Source organism: Rana temporaria, chromosome 3 (genome assembly GCF_905171775.1).
Source record: "Rana temporaria chromosome 3, aRanTem1.1, whole genome shotgun sequence".
Lineage (NCBI taxonomy): Eukaryota > Metazoa > Chordata > Amphibia > Anura > Ranidae > Rana > Rana temporaria.
The window spans coordinates 105,952,066-105,974,381 of NC_053491.1; the positions used below are offsets into that span (position 1 = coordinate 105,952,066).

At 41.2% G+C, this 22,316-nt stretch overlaps 1 protein-coding gene across 4 annotated transcripts; it reads left to right on the top strand.

Annotated features, from left to right (window-relative positions):
• The first annotated feature begins 213 nt into the window (after positions 1–213).
• CALU (calumenin) lies at positions 214–18,693 on the top strand. Of its 4 annotated transcripts, none has more exons than XM_040343200.1 (7): positions 214–320; positions 8,160–8,396; positions 11,278–11,471; positions 14,989–15,155; positions 15,289–15,349; positions 16,235–16,434; positions 16,750–18,693. In XM_040343200.1, the coding sequence occupies exons 2-7, from the start codon at positions 8,176–8,178 to the stop codon at positions 16,852–16,854; spliced, it is 948 nt and encodes a 315-aa protein (XP_040199134.1). In that variant the 5' UTR covers positions 214–320; positions 8,160–8,175; the 3' UTR covers positions 16,855–18,693. The 4 variants fall into 4 exon arrangements, with proteins under 4 accessions (XP_040199134.1, XP_040199132.1, XP_040199135.1 ...); XM_040343198.1 differs by lacking the exon at positions 11,278–11,471 and adding an exon at positions 11,527–11,720; XM_040343201.1 differs by lacking the exon at positions 11,278–11,471 and adding an exon at positions 11,527–11,708.
• Positions 18,694–22,316: the final 3,623 nt, after the last annotated feature.

The window sequence follows — 22,316 nt, forward strand, 5'->3', positions numbered from 1 at the left end:
CCTGACTCCTCATACGAGGCACACAATTCTCCAGAGAGAAGCGGACCTCTCCCTCACAGTCATGAATCTCCCGCCACGCCGTAGCGCGCGCTCACCTCCCCACCCTCCTCCCTTCTTCACTAGAGCGGCGCGCGCCCGTGTGGACGTGGCGCTCTTCAGCCAACCGCAAAGGAAGACCCGCCTCTTTCCCATCTCCCGCTAATGAGCGCAGAGGAACAGGGTGACGCCGGGGCAGGAAACCACGCCCACAGGGAAGAGCAGCTGCTTCCGGTGTCGGCGTGTGAGGGGCAGGTCGGGCGGAGTAGAGAGAAGCTGCTAAGGTAACGGTGAAGGGACATTGCGGGTTCTTCTTATGTGTGTTATAGAGTCGGGGCTGTATTATTGTGTCAGTATTGTGAAGTGTTTTCTATATATAAAACGGAGAGGAGCAGTCCTTCAAGTGACACCATGGGAGTGCATTCCTGTGTCAGGAGGTGATGTTGCTCTAGTCTGGGGGGAGCACTCCATAGACATAGAGAGGACAGCCAGGTATAGGTGGGGGCAGTGGTGTATTTTGGTCTTGTGCTGCCCTGGGCAAGATTAAACCCCCCCCCATCTAAACTTGTCCCATCCCTTCCTTCTCTGGTGGCTGTGTGGTCCCAGCATGAATGAACACTGAGATCTAAGGGGTCACATCCTTAGATCTCAAAAGTTCATACTTGGACTTGAAGTGCTTCACTAGTTGGGGAGTGTCATGTCCTCAGCTCTGAGGGGGTTCATGCTGGGACACTGCCAAAAGTAAGGAACTACATCCATAGAACACCTGAGATCTATGGATTTGACCCCCAATTTTTTTGAAGGACTAAAAGTCCCAGTATGAACCCCTGAGATCTACAGATGTGACCCCCCCCCCCCATTTTTTTTTAAGCACTTCAAGTCCCAGAATTAATCCTTGAGATCTAGGGATGTGTAACCCCTTAGATCTCACTGGTTCATGCTGGGACCTGTAGTCCTTCACTAGTTTGGGGGGGGAGGTGTCACATCCTTGGCTCTGAGGGGTTCATGCTGGGACCAGTAGTCCTTCACTTTTAGGGGGTCGCATTCCCCAACAGTGAAGGACTACAAGTCCCAGCATGAGCCTTTTTTTTTTTTTTTGTGTATGGGTCTCTGGCCATGCAGTGACTGTGCCCAGCTCCCTCCATGATGACACTACACACATTGTATCATTATGGCCTGCCTCAGCTCAGGTTTTAGTTCCCTTACCTCAAAGCATGCTGGGGGCCTGGAGAAGGTGGGTGGCGAGCACTAGGCATGAAGGAAGTTAAATCTTCGGCCGCATTGGGGTGGGGAGTTGTGGCCGTGATGTCGCTGGTTGCTAAACACCAGGCGGCTCTAGCAACCAGTGGTCAGTAGAGCCTAAGTCAGCGCTGGAGGTGGAGCCTCAGTCTAGTGTGTCTGTGACCACCCAGTCCACCCTGTGTTCCTGGGCAAGCGGACTGCTTGGTAGTGTCCCCTCTGGTGGGGCAGAGCCGCCGCCCCCCCCTTTAAAAATGCCACCCCTAGTGGGCTTCTCACTACAAATGTACAGGCGGTTTCCTCTTTATAAGATGGGGGCTGGTATATCAGGAGACGCCATGTTCACTTTGAATAGCCAATCATGCGCTATTATTTTCCTCAGATGTAATTTCAAGTTCAAAGCTTTATTCTATTCATTAAAGCGGAACTCTGCGGAATGGAAATCTTCTCCCCTGACAGTGGGGCTGGCATTACAAGGGTTACATGCTCATTTAGGTGGTGATGGAAGCGGCAAATATCTGTTTTACTTACCTGAGCCTCTGCTATGGCAGGCCTCCTCCAGGCTGTGAGATCGGTCCTCAGTCTCTTCTCTATGCTCCAGAGGTCACAGGTCCTCTGATGTCATTAAGGCCAATGTAGAGCTGAGGGACCATTCACTGTCAGAGTGTAGGAGAACACTGGAGGAGGTAAACCTTCACTTTCTGAACCCCTAGATCTAAATGTGCATTTAACCCTTAAATAAACCCTCTCCACGCTAGAGTACTTATCCTTAAAACCCATACATATGATCGGAAAATCGAACGAAAAATACATATTTCGTATCGTTCATACGATAATCTGATCACTAGTTACTTGAGAGCAGGAAGATCAATGAACTATGAGGACACTAATCAGTGCCCTTAGTTCATTGAGAACTACAAGCTGACGGCTGCAATGGATCATGGTACTTGTAGCCTATCCATTCACAGGAAACTGAATGACTGATGCGGCTGTGTTTGCAAAGCCTTGCACAGCAGTGCAGTTGTCATATTGTGACAGTGGGCTTGGGAGAAACTTCCTCTGCTCACTAGTACAGGGAGGGGGGGGGGGGGGGGAGAAGGTACAGATGCTGGAACATCTTCCACCCTAAAAACCGGTGGAACATGTAACATGTTCCAAAGGTGAACTTTTTTTTTTTTTTTTTAAATCCTAAATGAATGTGATAAATCTTATCAACATTAAGCTGCCCCAAAGTAAATACAAACAATTTATATTTAGAGTAAACATTTCCCCCAAACTTAGGCCCCTTTCACACGGGGCGGAACGGTAATGATCCGCCCCGTGAACCTCTGTATGCTCAGCAGGGATCGCTCCGTTGATCCCCACTGAGCCGGTGGATGACAGGGCGGTCCCTGCACGCTGTGCAGTGACCACCCTGTCTTTCCTCCGCTCTCCCCTATGGGGGGATCGGATGAACATGGACCGTCTGTCCGTGTTCATTCGATCCGCAGACAGAAGAAAAAATAGGGTTTTCTTCCGCCTGCAGAATCGGAGGCCGCTGAGATCGTCCAGTGACACCCGCAATCTCATAGGGACCAATGTATGTCCCTTTTTCATTCGCACACAGATGCATGAAAAAGCGGACATACCGTCCACAGGTGTGAAAGGGGCCTTAAGCTTGGCGCTCAAAACACAATTATAACATTAAACTGAAACAGTGAGTGTCGATAAATAACGAGGTAAAATTAAACCTTTATGATCCAACCAATTTTTACTTCCTCAAAATGTTACTTTGTTAGAACTTAGTGAAAACAACTGTCCAAAAAGTAATGTCCAGCGAATATTTGCCAACAGTGTCCAAATACAGATATTTAAAAAAAATCATCAATTTCACCACATTACTGTATGTTGCTATTTGGACACTTTGGGGGTTATTTACGAAAAGGTAAATCCACTTAGCACTACAAGTGCAAACTACACTTGAAATTGCACTGAAAGTGCAGTTTCTGTAGATCTGAAATGAGGGGAAGCTCTGCTGATTTTATTATCCAATCATGTGCAATCTAAAATGCTGTTTTTTTTTTATTTTCCTTGCATGCCCCACATAGAGCTACAGTGACTGCACTTTGTACTTGTAGTGCAAAGTGGATTTGCCTTTCGTAAATAACCCCCTTTGTTTTCAGTACTTTTTAACAAAGTAAAATTTTGAGGATATAGAAACTGGCTCATAAATGTTTCATTTTACCTTTAATTCTTTCGACACACTCACTGTTTCAGTTTAATGTCATAATAGTGTTTTGAGCGCTGAGTGTATATTTGGGGACATCTTTATCTCTGAATATATTTGTATTTAGCATTTAACCCTTGTGGGTGGGGGATGGGAGCAGTATGTATAATACCATACCTGGCTGATCACATTGTAAACTGGAAATCACCAAAGTAGACACTGCTTGCTACTCCAATGATCTCCACTTGCTTCTACTCCACACAGGTTCTAGTAAGGGTACTATTCAGGGTAATGTTAGGTGGCACAGTGGGCACTGGCAGTTGACACTGGAGGGCACAAAAAATGCAGCCGTGGTTTTCAGTGTGAGGGACCAATGTCCCTCTGACAGAAGCCGGCGATCAGCTTTTTTTTCCCCCACTCACGCTGACTGTGTAAGGGGGTAATAAAATACAGATTACCGAGCTTCTGTTTACATCACGTGATCAGCCATCATTGGCTGGCAGCTGATCACATGGTAAGGGGCTGCGATCGACCCCTTACTCTGATCTGTGATCACTTGAGTCTCAGACTCTGTGATCAGAGTGCGACCCGCAGATGCTCTCCCCCGCTCAGCGGGGGAGATCGCTGGACTAACCTTGCATAGTTAGTACAGCTTGCCCTCAAACAGAGCTGTCAGTTTTTTTCTGTGAAACCCGCTGTTGTGTACTAGGCTTAACAGGAGCATAGACTGCAATAAAGACCTTGCGGTGGTTTTTGCCTTCCCCACTGAGTGCAAATTGAACATTCAATCATGTTGTTGATTCTAACCCCCCTTACCAATCAATTCAGCATAGGTCAGCAACCTCCACTCATTTGGTAAATCCTCCTCCTGGGCTGCTAATGTATTTAGGATCTTGGGCTCTTTTCTAATTTGTGGCTGTGGATCTCATTGGTCTTAGCTGAAATAACTGTCACTTTTTGATTGTAATATCCTTATCCTGCTCTATTAGCTTTGTTGGTTGAGCCTCTTCTCATTTTAATACTTGAGGGTCTTTACCGATCTCTTTTCTATGACATACTTGGACAGAGATTATATTTATGCCTCGTCTGATGGTTCTACCACCCTGATTGGAGGGAGAAGCTTTTTTTATTACCTATAGTCGGCTCCAGTGCAATTTTTTTTTTTTTTTCTTTATGGCACACATGTAAAAATCATTTTTTTTTTTTTGTCAATAAAATCCCTGAACATTATTTTTTTGAATGCAGAGGCCCATTGGGAAAAAAAGGTGATAGTTGCACATTTTTGCTTCACGTAATATTTGCGCAACTTTTTATTAAAATCCAAATTTCCCTGAACAAATATAATACATTTTAGTGCAATTTAGATCAATTTGCATCTTCTCAATAAATGCGATGTGTTCTCTGAACAGGATGGAGATCATGTCACCATCCTGTTTCTCCACCTCATCCAGTCTGCATGTTCTCAATTAATGCAAAGCATCTAAGGCTGCTTTCACACTGGGGCACTTTGCAGGTGATATAGCGCAAAAAAATAGCATCTGCAAAGTGCCCTAAAAAAAAAGCCGCTCCACTGTGAAAGCCCTCGTAAAGTGCCCCTGCCCATTAAAAACAATGGGCAGCGCTTCCGAACTGCTGGCAAAGCGCTGTTGCAGTGGCGGTTTTAACCCTTTTTCAGCTGCTAGTGGGGGTGAAAAACGCCGCTCCGCCCCAGTGTGAAAATGGCCTAAGTGTTGTTGGGTGCATGTGCAGAGCGAGTGACCTCCTGTGTTCATGCTGCAGCAGAGCAGCCGCTCAGTACACGTTTCAGGAGCTAGTGAAAATCACGGTAATACCAGTAAATACTACAGTGATTTCCAGCTTCTATGGGGATCCCACAAGTATGGCACATGCATGCTTACATTGGTCTGAGCCAGACCAGTTTAATTATTTAAAAAGTGCCGGACCTAAACTTCAGCTTTAAGTAGGGGTGCAAAGGATCACAAAACTCACGGTTTGGATCGTTTAAGCGAACAGTGCTATAAATATGCACTGATTACTGTATAAATGTGACTGGCAGGGAAGGGGTTAACACTAGGAGGCGAGGAAGGGGCTAATGTGTGCCCTGCATAGTGTTTCTAACTGTGGGGGGAGGGGAGTGACTGGGGGAGGTGACCGATGGTTATCCCTATATACAAGGGACACGCCATCGGTCTTCTCTCCCTGACAGGACGTGGATCTCTGTGTTTACACACCAGAGATCCATGTCCCTGCCGATTGCAGCCCCCAGGCGGACATCGCAGCCCCCAGGCAATGCGCCTTGGCACATGAGTGACGTGGCGGGTGTGCGTGCCCCCCCCCCCCCCCCCCCAGTGGCTGGAGGCCGTATATAGATGGCCTCCCGGCAATTAAGATCCACATTGCGGCCGTAAAAAGTCGTCGGGCCGCGGGAAGTGGTTAAAGTTGTACAGCGGTGATCAGTGCTTGTAACTCCCCCCCCCCCCCAAAGCCGCAACGATCACAGCTGACTCCCTGTATCCTCCTCCGTTCTGCTCTCCCCCCTCCATGCTGCTCAATGTTCTCCTCGATCTGTCAGGCTGGAGAGCGTAGGTAGGAGCCGCTAAATCCAACTCCTACCTTTTCAGAATGAACAGAGTCAGTGATCACTGACTCTGTCCATTCACATAACTGAGCATCGTAACCTGTGTTTACGCTGAGGCTGCAGAGAAAGGGACTGAGGAATCTGTGTCCTTGGTCCCTTTCTCTGTCTCAAAGAGGAGATGTCAGAGGTCTGTTAAGACACCTGATATCTCACCAAAGACCCCCAACAGGGCTGATAAAAAAAAAAAAGAAGAAAAAATTGCAATAAAAAAAAAACGAAATTAAAAATAAAATAAAAATGTAAATAAAAAAACACACAAATCCACTCCCCCCCCCCCCCCTAAACAAAAGAAGAAAGCACTGTAAAAAAAAAATTGTAAAAATTAAAAAAACAAATACTGCCACTGTCACATGACAGAAAAAAAAGTATCGGTATCGGCGTGTACTTGGGGAAAAAAGTATCGGTACTTGTACTCGGTCTCAAAAAAGTGGTATCGGGACAACCCTAAAGATAATACCGTATTTGCCGGTGTATAAGACAACCCCCTAATTTTCCAGCTAAAATGTTGGTTTTGGGATATACTCACCATATAAGATGACCCCCTTCCTACTAGTCATGCCTCGCATCACCTCACTGTGCCGCCATTACATGCCAGACTGTGCCGCCATTACATGCCAGACTGTGCCGCCATTACATGCCTCACTGTGTCACTGCTTACCTTATCCGTGACATGCAGACCGCGGCCGTCCATATTTCAAAAGCCGCGCCTCCTCTTTCTGCTTTTACGTGATAGGCAGAACACTCAGCTTCCCAGGAGACACTGTGTGTCGGTCTCGGACGAGAGCGCATGCGTGATAGGCGGAACACTAAACACAGTGTCTCCTGGGAAGCTGAGTGTTCCGCCTATCACGGAACAGCAGAAAGAGGAGGCGCGGCTTTTGAAAAATGGATGGCCGCGGTCTGCATATTAGGTTACCGGCGTATAAAAGACCCCCCGACTATTAAGAAGAATTTCAGGGGTTAAAAAGTCGTTTTATACGCCGGAAAATACGGTACCTCACAAATGTCACAGAACCTAGAAACAATAGGGAGCATATTGTAAAAATGCACAGATACGTAAAAAAATTAATCTGTCTTTTTTTATTTTTTATAAATGCTTTTGGAGTTAAAAAAAAATATGTTTTTCTTTTTAAGATGCATTAATAATTGTGTTTATTCAGCATGGAATTGAGCTTAGTTATGTAGCATGAGGCTGTATATTGTGTGAGATATATATATATATATATATATATATATATATATATTCTCTCTATCCTTTTTTGGTAAGCTCAATGAAGATTTATATGCACTGCATTCACACAATCACAATTTTACAGTAACGTGAGATAAAACAAAGTTCAGGAATATGCCTTTATCCCATTGTTTTGAAAATCTATGTACATTACAAACTGTATGATTGAATTGGTTCTGATGTCGCTGTTTTACTAATTTGACAGCTTATTCTGAACTGGAAACCTTAATTTTGTTTGTAAGTATTTAAAGATTCTAACTTCCATTAAGAATAAGTCCTTACATTTAAAGAGCACCTGTCATTTCAGATCCATCATAGCAGGGCCTGTTAGGGGGCATCCACTCACCTGCTGCCGCCACGTTCCTCACCTTGTGTCACTGCCGCATCACCAGCGGTCCCTTTTAAAGTGAATGGGGACGGTCAGAGGAGAAGCCGCTGTGGGACAGAGATGACAGTTGCTCTTTAAAAATTATGATTTAAATCAAGCCTTTTTACTAGAGATTGAAATCAAATCCACTCTGGTTCCTTAACTGCATTTTAGCAGATGCAACATTGTAAGAAAACAGTTTTGATAAATGTCCTCTTATGTAATACTGGTAATTGAATATGGAGCCAAGCACCACCATGCACATCTAAATGGCTTGCTTTTTTGCCCATATCTGTACAGCAGATTGTTTAAATTTATTCAGGATAATTGAGACAACACTTATATTTTATGTAATACTTATTGTTACTCGAGAATGTTATAAAATTCATGTTTAATGTTTCGAAATGTTTAAAATTGGGCATTGTCTTTATTTTTAACTAAGGTGACTTCATTAAGCAATGGACAAGAATTACCTCCTGCTGATTTTCAGCCTCTGGGCTCTCTGTGCCCTTTGCAAACCTACTGAGAAAAAAGATCGTGTCCACCATGACCCCCAACTCAGTGAAAAATTACACGATGACTCCCAGAGCTTTGATTACGACCATGACGCTTTTCTAGGAGCAGAAGAATCAAAGTCATTCGATCAGTTAACCCCTGAGGAGAGCAAGGAGAGGCTAGGGTATGTGTTGTGTTTTGAGGATACTTTTCATTTTTATTTAACTTGCCTTTTAATCCCCTGATTACAGCCTTGTGTTTTTAAATCTTTTGTTTTAAACCATCCTCGTTCTTCCATTTCCCTTAACTGTATGTCCCTGACCAGGAGCACACAGCTGAAAATATCTTGAATACTCCTGAAATTATCCCTGCTGTCTTCTCTCCTTGGTGCACACAAGCACTATGGCCCTGTTCATTCCTATGGGTGAGCTGTATTCCAGCTGTCCTGTGGAATTGATTCCTACAGTGCCTTGGAAAAAGTATTCATACCCCTTGATATTTTCCACATTTTGTCATGTTACAACTAAAAACGTAAATGGATTTTATGTGATGGACCAACACAACAGTGCACAATGATGAACTGGAAGGGAAATGATAAATGGGTTTCTTTACCAATATCTGAAATGTGTGGCGTGCATTTGTCTTTGTATTCAGCCTCCTTTACTCTGCTACCCCTAACTAAAATCTAGTGGAACCATTTGCCTTCAGAAGTCACCTAATTAGTAATTAGTCCATCTGTGTGTAATTTTAATCTTGGTATAAATACAGCTGCTCTGTGAAGCTCTCAGAGGTTTGTTAGAGAACCTTAGTGAACAAACGACATCATGAAGGCCGAGGAACACACCAGACAGGTCAGGGATAAAGTTGTGGAGAAGCTTAAAGCAGGGTTAGGTTATTTAAAAAAAAAATAGAAAATCCCAAGCTTTGAACATCTTATGGAGCACTGTTCAAGCCATCATCCAAAAATGGGAAAGAGTATGGCACAACTGCAAACCTACCAAGACATGGCCGTCCACCTAAACTGACAGGCCGGGCAAAGAGAGCATTAATAAGAGAAGCAGCAAAGAGGCTCATGGTAACTGGCAGAGCTGCAGAGATCCACAACTCAGGTGAGATGTCCATAGGACAGCCATTAGACATGGATTCCACACACCATCCCCACCGTGAAACATGATGGAGGCAGCAGCAGCATCATGTTGTGCTTTTCTTCAGCAAGGACAGGGAAGCTGGTCAGAGATCATGGGAAGATGGATGGAGCCACATACAGCCAGAGCTACGATATAATTATTTAGATCAAAGCAGATTCATGTTAGAATGGCCCAGTCAAAGTCCACACCTAAATCCAATTGAGAATATGTGGCAAGACTTGACAGTTGCTGTTCAGACACTCTCCATCCAATCTGACAGATGGGCCATTTTGCAAAGCAGAATGGGCAAAAATGTCATTCTCTAGATGTGCAAAGCGACTTGGTGTAATTGCAGTGAAAGATGGTTTTACAGAGTATTGACTCAGGGCTATATACAAATGCATGCCACGCGTTTCACATATTTGTAAAAACTTTTGAAAACCATTTATCATTTTACTTCTACTTCACAAATATGTGGCAAATCCCAATAAAATAAATTTTGTTTTTGGTTGTAACAGGATAAAATGTAAAGGGGTATGATTATTTTTTCAAGGCACTGTATGTCTAGAAGATTGGCGTTATATGGCTGCTTTAAATAATGTTTAGATGTAAAGGTTCCACAAACATATGTAATTCAAACTGAGCAAGTGATACAAAAATTAGTTGGCAGTGATTTATATTCAGTGAAAATTGATTATCAAAATGATCGCTAGCTCCAGATATTTAGGCAGCTGAATTTAAACCCCAGACTTAACTTTTTCTGTAAAAGAAAAAGTTCAAAGACTTCTGAGCGATCAGGATTACAATAAAGAAACAAAGTGGAGGTTTAGGGGTCTTGAAGCCAAGCTTGGAATTTACTGCAAAAGTATAATTTGCATATAAATTCAGCTGCCTATGTATCTGGATCTATTCATTGTTTCAATATGCCGTTTTCACTGCAGGCAACTTCTACTTGTGTATGTCTATATCCTATGCTCAGTTTGACTTAACCAAGCTGGTGACAGGATAATAAGAACATGCCTTACTATTGCTCTGCTTGCTATCTTATATGGATAACCTCAGTTGTTTTGCTGTCACCCAGGCCCCAGCTGTAATTTTTTTGTTTGACATTAAAGCGGAACATAACTGTATCTGAGCACTACAAACCAAAAACGCTGTTTAATTAATTTTCCAAATTCAGAGCAAACTCGCCTACCCATCCATGTTTCCGTGCTTTATTTTGCTGAAAAATCATTTTGGAAAAATGCCACTCTAGCATTTGATTTAAAAAGCATTTATCTCCTGGAATTAATCTGCCTTTAGTTCAGGCATGCAGGCAGGAGGGCATGTTGGCTGGAAAAGCCCCTCCTCCCAAGTGAAAGGAAAAAATGATGTATGCCACATCATTTTGACCCTGGCCAGAAAGCAACTGAAAAAATGTGTGTAATAAAAGTAAATACAATGTACCATTCTAGTTATTTACTAAGGCCAATAGCATAAGGATTAAAAATGGCTATTGTTGATTGAGAGAGTAAAGTTCCGCTTTAACGTTATCCATTCGATTGAGGGGTTTCCTGTGTTTGTTATAATCCATGTCATGTTTGCTAATATGTCTGGCAAATGATTGGTTTGGATTTTCTTAAACACTTAAACCTTTAACTGTTGTACCAATAGGCAACTTTTTTAATTGGTTTTTCAAATTTCCACTACGAAAAAAAAAACTTGACACCTCTACCAATGTAATGCCATTGATTCATGAAAGGCAAAATCGATGTTCCTGGATTATTGGTGTGCATGTTAACATGGCCCAACTTACCCATCAACATTTAGGTTCTGCCCTGTCATGTTTTTGTTACATTCAAATATTTTCTCACTAAACTGTACCCTTTCTGATTTTGACTCGCATCTAACATATTGCCTTTCTTTCCTCTTCTGCTGGATGCTATGATGGCCCAACAGAAAGATTGTGAGTAAGATAGATGCAGACAAGGATGGTCTTGTTACAGTTGAAGAGCTAAGGGATTGGATAAAATTTGCTCAGAAGCGTTGGATTTTTGAGGACGTAGAGCGCCAGTGGAAGGGCCATGATCTCAATGGGGACAACCTGGTGTCGTGGGAGGAATATAAAAATGCCACCTATGGTTACATTTTCGGTAGGTGTTGTTCCTGTCTGCATCCTCTTCACCCCTGCCATTTTTTTCTTTGTAGAATCATTGTAAGTAAGATAGACTTGGATAAGGATGGGTTTGTGACGGAGGGGGAACTGACTGCATGGATCAAGAAAACCCAAAGGAAATATGTGTACGACAACGTCGAGCGTCAGTGGCAGGAGTTTGACATGAACCAAGATGGCTTTATATCATGGGAAGAGTACAGAAATGTCACCTATGGTACTTACCTGGGTAAGGGGGCTGGAAGTAAAGTTTAAAAATGTGTTTGGTACAGTTCCTGGGCTGACATGCTAAAGAAACAGCCATGTAAAACCTTGCATTAGGTGAAATCTTACACTTGTCAGTTTAATGTTGTTGAGCACAAAAGACTAAAATAATGTTGCTTGCAGATTCTACTTTTTAAAACTTTCATGATGCAGTAACTATTTGACATTAGAAATTTAAGGTAGTTGAGCTTTGAAAAGGTTTCAATTACTAGTTGCATTAGTGGGTCAAAAACTTAAGTTTTTGGATTAAAAAAAAAAAAAAATTGGCCTGCTTGGCCCCTTGTGTGATAGAAACCTTTGCCCCAGTGGATGGAGGATTGTATATTAAGGTACCCACCTTGGTGCTGCGTTGCAGAATGCTAATATCAGTTTAGGTACAAATGCTAGTTCGTTGTACAATAAAAGTAATTGTGTGTGTGTTTATGTAACATATAATCAGTTATACATATATGTAAAAGAATGGAGGCATAAAAAAAAAAAAAAATAGAACTAAAGATGGCAAAAGTTGATCTTATAACCAATATTTTATTTAATATAAATATAATGCTTTCCAAACCTGACTTCCAGTACCACCAGTGGCTTACATTTTGAGGATCTCGGACAGGTAGTTAAAGTCCCACTGCAGCCATGATTTCAATTTTTGATTAAATGAGAGGGGGGTTTAGAAACACCTTTTTTATTGCAGTCTGTATCCACATTTGAGAAATCTTATCCACTTTTTTTTTTTTTTTTTTTTATAAAACATTTTTGACAGAAATGAAAGGTCAGACTTCATTACTATTGGTGTCCTCTCTCGGAATGCTACTCCTCACTTGCTTTCCAGTTCACAATGTGTCAGACACGGTGGAATGGGAAGAAATTTCTCTAGTGGTGAGAATATATATATATATATATATATCACTTTATTAGGTACACTTTGCTAGTACTGGGTTAATGGTCAGAAGTGTTTTTTATTTTATTTTTATTTTTTTTAAATAGGTTCCTTTTTAAGCTAGTGCATTGTTGGTTTACTTACCTTTTCCTTCGATTTCCCTACTAAATATTTTTTTCTTTGGCTGAATTTCTCACTTCCTGTTTCTCAGTAAGCTTGCCCTCATCATCCGAGCCGTTCTGGTTGGGGGTTAGTCAGCATGCTCGCCCCCTCCCTTGGGACTACATCCCTGCGGGGAGACGCTGTGAACACACACGAGCAGCCATCATCCCCCAACTAACCCCCAGCCAGAATGGCTTGGATGATGGGGGCAAGCTTACTGAGGAGGAACAGGAAGTGAGAAATTCAGACAAATTAAAAAAACATTTAGAAAGGAAAGGTAGGTGAACCAACAATGCACTAGCTTAAAGGAACAGATTTAGAAAATTAACAAACCTTTAATGCATTAAGATGAAAAACAAACCTGTGTGCAGCAGCCCCCTAATACTTGCTTGAGCCCCATCTGTTTCTCTCTCCAGCGATGTCCACGACTGCTTTGGTCGCCTGGGACTCTCCTGATTGGCTGAGACAGCAGCAGCACCATTGGCTCCCGCTGCTGTCAAAGTCAGTTAGCCAATCAGGAGATGGGGCAGGGCCGAACTGGGGCTCCGTGTCTGAATGGACACGGGAGCTGTGGCTCGGGTGGCCCCGTAACCAGCTGCTTGCTGTAGGGGCAGGAGGGAGGGGCCAGGAGAGCTGAAAAGGGACCCGAGAAGAGGAGGATTGGGGCTGCTCTGTGAAAAAACACTGCACAGGTAAGTATAACATGTTTGTTATTTTGACTTAAAAAAAAAAAAACGTTATCACTTTAAATGTGCTGTTCTAACTTCCTAAAGCCAGTCACGTGATGATCCAGTCCCAAATCTTCTTCTCCTATTCAGTTTGCATGAGGTGGAGTCCTCCTTCAGGCGTCCATGTCACTTTAATACATGAACTTATAATAACAGAAAAGTCTAACTAATATTCCAAAGTCCATGGATGTGTAAAGTGCCCAATTAAACTATACACACAGTCCAGTGAGCGGCCATCATCCCCCAACATGCACAACGCTGTATGTATCAGGTGCCGGTTTATAGGGCGCAGCAGCAAGTGAGTGTATTTCTGTATGCCTCAGTTTTTTTAATAAACCTACCACAACTGTATTATGCTATGAGCCTCTTTCCCTGGGTATTCTTCCCTTTTGAGTGCTATGGCTGAGCACAGTGGACGAGTATTTGGTGGAATACAAGCCGCATAGATCTGTTGGGGGGATTCCCCTACATGCACCATACTAGATATAGTTGGTCAAAGAGCTAAGATGAGTGCAAATCTACTAAATAAAGCACGTTTTGACTGAAGCACTTTGTGAAGTCCACAGGGAGTACCAGCACTTTATTAAATCAAGGGAGGTCCAAAGAAGCACTGTCACTTTAATTGAAGTTGCATTTTAAAAACGTGGGACTGCTTATATTAATCACTCTAATTAAAGTTACAATTTGAAGAGCAGGACTTTTTATAGTACACGGAAATCTTTACATTTATTATTTCTCATATTTTATGTAAAATCTATTTGAATTCACACATTTTGAGTTGTTGTGATATTCATGGTTTATTTTATATAATTTTCTTTGTGTATTTGTGTTTATTTTGCACACGTGACTGCAGCATTTCATATATATTATTTTTTGCATAAGCACGTGGTTATTTGTAAAAATGGTGTACCTGAAAGGGTGAAAACATCTTTTTAGGACAATGGAGGAGATTGATCCGTGTATCAGCATGATTTGCAATATACTGTGTGTGTGTGTGTGTTATGTATGTATGTGTATATGTGTATATATATATATATGTGTGTGTGTGTATGTGTGTGTGTGTGTGTATGTGTGTATATATATATATATATATATATATATATATATATATATATATATATATATATATATATATATATATATATAATCTCATTTTTTCCATAAACATGTTTGCGGTAATACTGGATTTAGTAGGTTTCCTCCTTCTTCCTTTTTTTTTATTTTTTTATGTATTAGTTTTATATTGTAGGGAGAGCTGTATTTGTTGTGCCATGTTTGGGTACTGTACTTGTATAGCGGCTAATTTTAGGGATTATAGATACTTATTTTTTTTCTTTTTTTTTGCTTTGATTATTTACACAGAACGTATTGTACTTTTTCTTATTTATTTTTTTATTTTTTAGAGTCAATAACTAACGAATTGTTATCATTGCAGTGAGCCATTAATTGATTCTTGCTATTTCATGTTTTAGATGATCCTGATCCTGACAACAGTTTTAATTACAAACAGATGATGGTGAGGGATGAGCGACGTTTTAAAATGGCTGACAAGGATGGCGATCTGATTGCCACAAAAGAGGAATTCACAGCATTCCTGCATCCTGAAGAGTATGACTATATGAAGGATATTGTTGTGCTGGTGAGTTTACGGGCATAAATAGAAGGGGATTTATAAAATTGCTTTGTGCTTTAAAACACTTATGCAGTCACCATGTTACTTGATTTGTTTAAAAACTTTTAATTTTATATCCCTTGTTTATCTCAATACACAGGAAACAATGGAAGATATTGATAAAAATGCAGATGGAGTGATTGATTTGGAAGAGTATATAGGCAAGTCCTCAACTGTTTAATGAATAATAAACCTAAAACAGACCATTGTTTTGTTGCATTTTAAATAATGGTTAAATGCCAGATGTCAATTTTAGTTAACTTGTGTGAGAGAACATCTAGGGGCAGATCCTCAAAGAAATTACGCTGGCGTATCTCTTGATACGCCGCGTAATTTCAAATTTTGCGTGTCGTATCTTTGTTTTGGTATCCACAAAACAAGATACGACGGCATCTGGGTTAGATCCAACATGCATACGCCTTAGTACGCCGTCGGATCTTGGATGCAATTTTTCGCCGGCCGCTAGGTGGCGTTTCCGTCGTTTTCCACCTCGAGTATGCAAATTAGCTATTTCCGACGATCCACGAACGTACGAGCGGTCGTCGCATTTTTTTTTACGTTGTTTCCGTTCGGCTTTTCCCGGCGTATAGTTAAAGCTGCTATATTGTGGCCTACTCAATGTTAAGTATGGTCGTCGTTCCCGTGTATAATTTTGAAATTTTTATTTTGTTTGCGCAAGTCATCCGCGAATGGGGCTAGACGCCATTTACGTTCACGTCATTTGGAGCAATGCACCCTGGGAGTTTTTAACGGACAGCGCATGCGCAGTTTTTTCGGCGTGGGGACGCGCTTCATTTAAATGAAACACGCCCCCTACCCGCCAAATTTTAATTTCGCGCCCTTACGCCGCGAGAGATACAATACGCCGCCGTAACTTACGGCGCAAATTCGTTGAGGATTCAAACCAAATCGAAGTAAGTTACAGCGGCGTAGCGTATCTTGCATACGCTGCGCCCGGCGCAGATGTATGTGGATCTGCCACCTTGTGTTTTTGTGGGAAAATGTTGTCATGCGACTTGACTTTATTTACCTCTCTTTCTGTCCAGGTGATATGTACAACCATGATAATGAAGCTGATGAACCAGACTGGGTGAAGACAGAGAGAGAACAGTTTCTCGAGTTCAGAGATAAGAACCGTGATGGAAAAATGGACAAAGAGGAGACCAAGGATTGGATCTTACCCTCTGACTATGACCACGCTGAAGCTGAAGCTCGTCATCTTGTTTATGAATCTGACCAAAACAAGGTAAACCCTGAGAAAGTTATGTATTTACTTACAGAAGGGGTAAACTAATCTCGTATGGGATGGCGCTAGACTTCTTTTCCCCAAAAATAACTTTGCTTTTACAGACTTTCTCAAATATAGAAGTAGGGGCATTGGATCTGAAGTTCTTGGGATTTCATTGCTCCTAGATAAAGTAGTGTTTATTTAACACCTTAATGTCGGCTGTATGTGGCAGAACGGCAGTGGGCTTTAACACCAAGCTGTCACTTGTTCTAATGAAAAGGCTTGTAGGATACACTTCGATGATACCACTAAAGATATGTATTCTTTTCTCAGGATGGCAAGCTGACACGAGAAGAAATAGTTGATAAATATGACTTATTTGTGGGCAGTCAAGCTACGGACTTCGGGGAGGCATTGGTGAGACATGATGAGTTCTGAAGAAGATCAGTGACTCAGCGCTCACTCCTGAGCACAGGAGACTCCTCACCCTTTTCATGGGCTTTGGAGGATGCATCCAGAATACAAAGAACAAAAGTAATTTATTGCAAACTGACTTTTAAACTTGGGAGAGAAGAAGATGCAAACCTAACTCTACTCTTTGTAGACCACATAGACATTTCTCTGTAAATTAATATGCCTCATAATGGCAACAACACTATTTTCTTTTCACTTTATTTTTATTCTGGGATATGTCGGCGGTGTTGAAGACTTGGAATCATTCCACATTACTGGCTATAGTTCTGTGGGTTTAATGTAGCCATGCTCAATCCCTGTCCTAGAAATACACCAACAGTGCATGTTTTCCCTCTACCAGGTGGGGGTGTACCTCCATTAAATAGAAAACTGTGTGAATTTACACTTCTTGAGTTTGTAGAGAGAAATGAAAATGTGCACTGTTAGGAAGTCTAGAAGACCAGAGTTGAGGGCTACGGTCCTAATTTCATCTGACTGTATAGAGAACACAGTATATCCTAGGGTCCCATGGCATTGATTTGTATACAACTTGTTAAAATCGCATAAAAACACGTACAAATTCAAAGAACAAATTGATGTGGAATTTTCTAATAGTCATGTTCGTTCATGTTTTTTTTTTCGTTTTTGTTTTTTTATATATCGCGATTGCGACAGATCCCAGGGCCTTATTTGTAAATGTATAGTAATTCTTTGCTTGATCGTTACTCTTCTGAGTATTCTCAGTTTTAAATAGTCTGTTAAAGGTCAATTTGCTGCCTATTTTTTATATTTAATGTTATTGAATTACCTATAACCTACATTAATGGTTACAATCCTGTAACTAATTCAGTATTGGTCCTTTTTTGTTCATTTCAAATATGACTCCTTTTTAACCTATACATAGTACGGATTTTGTAATGACACTGGCAGAAAATCGGTTAAATAAGTCCAGTGAATGAACAAGATGAACACAATCGTTTTTAGTTGTTCTCCCCAAATTTTGTATGCAATTTATTGATGAGTATTATACAGACTAGGTAGTTCACTCAGCTGATGCCAGTGTTATTTCTGAGGAAAGTTAAATCGTCTTGTATCGGCTGCTTTGTTTTATTGATCACATTTATTTATATTGGGACTTGAGATAATTGAAAGCAAACAGCAATTTAACATGTTCGGATATGGTTTCTAACTATACAAAACAAAGCCCAAATCAAAGCTTTCATCTTTTTCCAAACTTTATAAATGCTTTTTTATAATGTGGTATGAATATTTTGATATTTAAGACTCCTCTATATAAACGTCTGGCTGCAAGGCTGGTCAAGGTGGAATAAATGGGTATCAAATGCCCTTTTATTGCAGCTGGCACTTATAAGCTCTTTTTTTTTTTTTTTTTTTTTTTGTTAACCTCTGTAATCCACTCAAGGAGTCAGCAGAACATTTTAAATCTACATTTTGTCCATCTCTAAATGTTTGCCTATTTTGTATTTTCTAAAGGAAAACCTCATATAAATTTATAGTATTACCACCCAGTTCAGATATGAACACATAAAATACACTAGTATCACAGCACGTTGGTCTTAAATATACATTTAGATATGAACAGGGAAAAGCCTTGTCCTTTTGTGTTGTAGGCACTCTCACCACTTTATGCTATACTTATGTGCTAAAGATGAGTTGGTGTACTTTTTGTTTTAAGAGTCTGTACAACAACCGTTCACTTTTGCAGTTTATCACAATTCAACTTATTCTGAATTCATACTGTCATGGGTGCTAAAACATGTCTGATTTGTACATTGACCTGCTATTAAAGTGATTTCCAATATGGCTTGTATTTGTTTTGTGTGCTATGCTGTAAATTGAGTTTGTGCTGCAACCACTGATGAAGTAAAATTTAGCAGACCACAAGGGGTAAGTATTCTATATGGTGAATGGAGATGCGTTCAAAAACTTGCCCATAGATGTTTTATTTTTTAGCTTGTAAGACATACTTTTTTTTTTTTTTCCCCTTATTTTAATCTCCTAAATGGTACTTTAAATGCTGAATGCCAGAAAAAAAATAGATAAGATGTAGGTTTTTCATCTGTGCATTTCACAGTTTTATCTGACAGTATATCGTGATTCACACAACTCGTCACACTATGTAATTCTGGGGGAAACCCACCCCCTGTGTGTGTGTGTGTGTGTGTGTGTGTGTGTGTGTGTGTGTGTGTGTTTTTTTTTTTTCTTTATCAAAATTTAGTTTAGCTTGGTTGCCTCCATACCATCACTCTGTTGATTGGACAATATATCCTTATTCCTTGAAGTGAAAAAAAAGTGTGTGCCAGGCATGTTGAACACCTACCTACGCTTATAAGGTTGTACTGAGCTGTACAGCTCTACATTGACCTGAATGAACTTCACTTTACTTTCATCCTCACAAAGAAAGAAATGGCGGGGAGTTGATAGATACTGTCCTGCATGAAAAATGCTTAAAGTGTGCATACCCACATTAGAATATCAATGTGCTTTCCTCTCCTGTAACTAAGCCTCTCAATGTTAGATTGACAGCATTGAGCAAATAGAAAAGCATTGACTTATTCACTGAGCTGGCACTCCTTGCATATCTCACACAAGGACTGCAAACAAAAGCACTGTCCAAAAAAGAAAAATACTCCAGTCAGTCCTGCCTTGGTTGTTTCCTACACATTCCTGAGTTTTATTAATAATGCAAGTTGCCTGGCTTTCTGTAGGTTCAATAACATTTGACTCTGACTTGAGGCAAACATGCTCTTGAAGTCGATGGAAAATCTGAAGTTATCTGCCAGCGTGTTCTGGATCAATATCATGGCTGGGTTCACACCTATGCCAATTGGATGCGGTTTTCCCTGCATCCATTTCTCATGACAGGTGATTGTGACCGGTTCACTTATCTCGGTTGCGGCTTGCACAGGAGTGATGTGCGTATTTGGCTCTGTTTTCAGGGCCGAATTCAGGCAAACATTTGACCCTGATTTGTCCCTGAACAGAGAACAGTGCACTGGACCCCTGCTGTGAGCTGCATCCATCAGAGGTGTGTACCCAGCCTTAAGGGTTTGGATCAACAATAACCGAGTGCTACCATCCACTTCATTTAAGTTCTCAACTTCACAACATATAGTTCATGTTCCAACCAAAAACACAAATGTATTTTATGTGATAGACAAACACAAAGTGGAATGATAAATGGTTGTCAACATTTTTTTTACAAATAAATATCTGAAAAGTTTGGCGTGCATTTGTATTCAGAGTCAATACATTGTAGAACTACCTTTTGCTGCAATTACACCTGCAAGTCATTTTGGGGATGCCTCTACCAGCTTTGCACATCTAGAGTGACATTTTTGCCCATTCTTCTTTCCAAAATGGCTCAAGCTCTGTCAGATTGGATGGAGCGTGTCTGTGAACCATTTGCTTTTGGTCTGGACTTTGACTGGGCCATTCTAACACATGAATATGCTTAGATCTAAACCATTCCATTGTAGCTCTGGCTGGATGTTTGCAGTGTTAATTTTCCACCACACACCGTGTTTTGCTTTTAGGCCAAAAAGTAAAATTTTGGTCTTGTCTGACCAGAGCACCTTCTTCCTCATGTTTGCTGTGTGCCCCACGGCTTCTCACAAACACAGGATTTCTTATAGCTTTCTTCAACTATGGCTTTCTTCTTTCCACTCTTCCATAAAGGCCAGATTTGTGGAGTGCACGACTAATAGTTATCCTGTGGACAGATTCTCCCGCCTGAGCTGTGGATCTCTGCAGCTCCTCCAGAGTTACCATGGGTGTCTTGGCTGCGTTTCTGATTAATGCTCTACTTGCCCAGCCTGTCAGTTTAGGTGGATGACCATGTCTTGGTAGGTTACAGTTGTGCCAAACTCTTTCCATTTTCGGATGATGGATTGAACAGTGCTCTGTGAGATGTTCAAAGCTTGGGATATTTTTTTTTTTAATCTAGCCCTGCTTTAAACTTCTCTGCAACTGTATCCCTATCCCTCTCTAGCGCCTTTACAGAACAGCTGTATTTATACTGAGATGAATTTACACACAGGTGGATTCTATTTACCAATTAGGTGATTTCTAATGGCAATTGGTTACACTATATATTTTAGTTGTGGGTAGCAGAGTAAAGGGGGCTGAATATAAATCCACGCCACACTTTTCAGATATTTATCTGAAAACCATTTATCATTTCCTTCCACTTCACAATTATGTGCCACTTCATGTTGGTCTATCACATAAAATACATTTACATTTTTGGTTGTAACATGGAACATTTCAAGGGGTATGAATATGTTTTCAAGGCACTGTGTTTATATATATATATATATATGTATGTATGTATGTATGTGTGTGTGTATATGTGTATATATATATAGATTTACACACACACGTGTAGTTTGCCAGGGGGTGGCACGTTTGCAGATGGGGTTCTTTGTCAAAGTGGGGGTATTTCTATAGGAGGGAGCACTTCTGAGGGCCCCGTACACACGTCCGAGGAACTCGACGGGCAAAACACATGGTTTTGCTCGTCTAGTTCCTTGTGAAGCCGCCGAGGATCTCATCGAGCCATGTTTCCCCATTGACTAACGAGGAAATGGAGAACATGTTCTCTATTTGGCTCGACTAGTTCCTCGTCGGCTTCCGCGGCCAAAAGTGTACACATGACCGGGTTTCTCGGCAGAATACGGCTCCGATCGAGTTTCTGGCTGAATTCTGCCGAGAAACTCGGTCGTGTGTATGGGGCCTGACTCTGCACTCATCATCTGTGTGTCTCTTCTGAAAATGTCTTCTCTGTCCTTCCACAGGTATGTGCTCACACTGAAGCAACTCTAATCGCAATACTGAAAAGTGTTTTCCTTATGCATTTTTAACTCTGGTATGTGCTCACACTGAAGCAACTCCATCTCTAATCGCAATACTGAAAAGTGTTTTCCTTATGCATTTTTAACTCTGGTATGTGCTCACACTGAAGCAACTCCATCTCTAATCGCAATACTGAAAAGTGTTTTCCTTATGCATTTTTAACTCTGGTATGCTCCTTTGCTTAGCAATCTGTACTGTCTACATACCTTGCTTTTGTTTGTTTCCTCCCTATGCCTTACCATTTAAATCATGGCCTTTGCTTATCTCTCTTAGCGGTCCACTTGTAAGTTTGTTTCTTAAGTGAGAATTTTGCTCTGCAAAGCCAGTCGTTTATTACCTCTCTAATTAGTAATTGGAAGATCACACCCCCCATTTCTAGCCGTATATTTAGAAGCATCTCTTGGGAAAGGCATGTTTGCAGATGGGGGAATTTCTATAAGTGGGAGCACTTCTGACTGCACTTCAGCGAATGCACAAAGCAAAGGAATACAAAATACCTTGTGTTCCTTTGTACTCCCATACAGGTGACCTTATTTATTAGAAGTCTAAAAAAAAAAAAACCACAGCCGTGC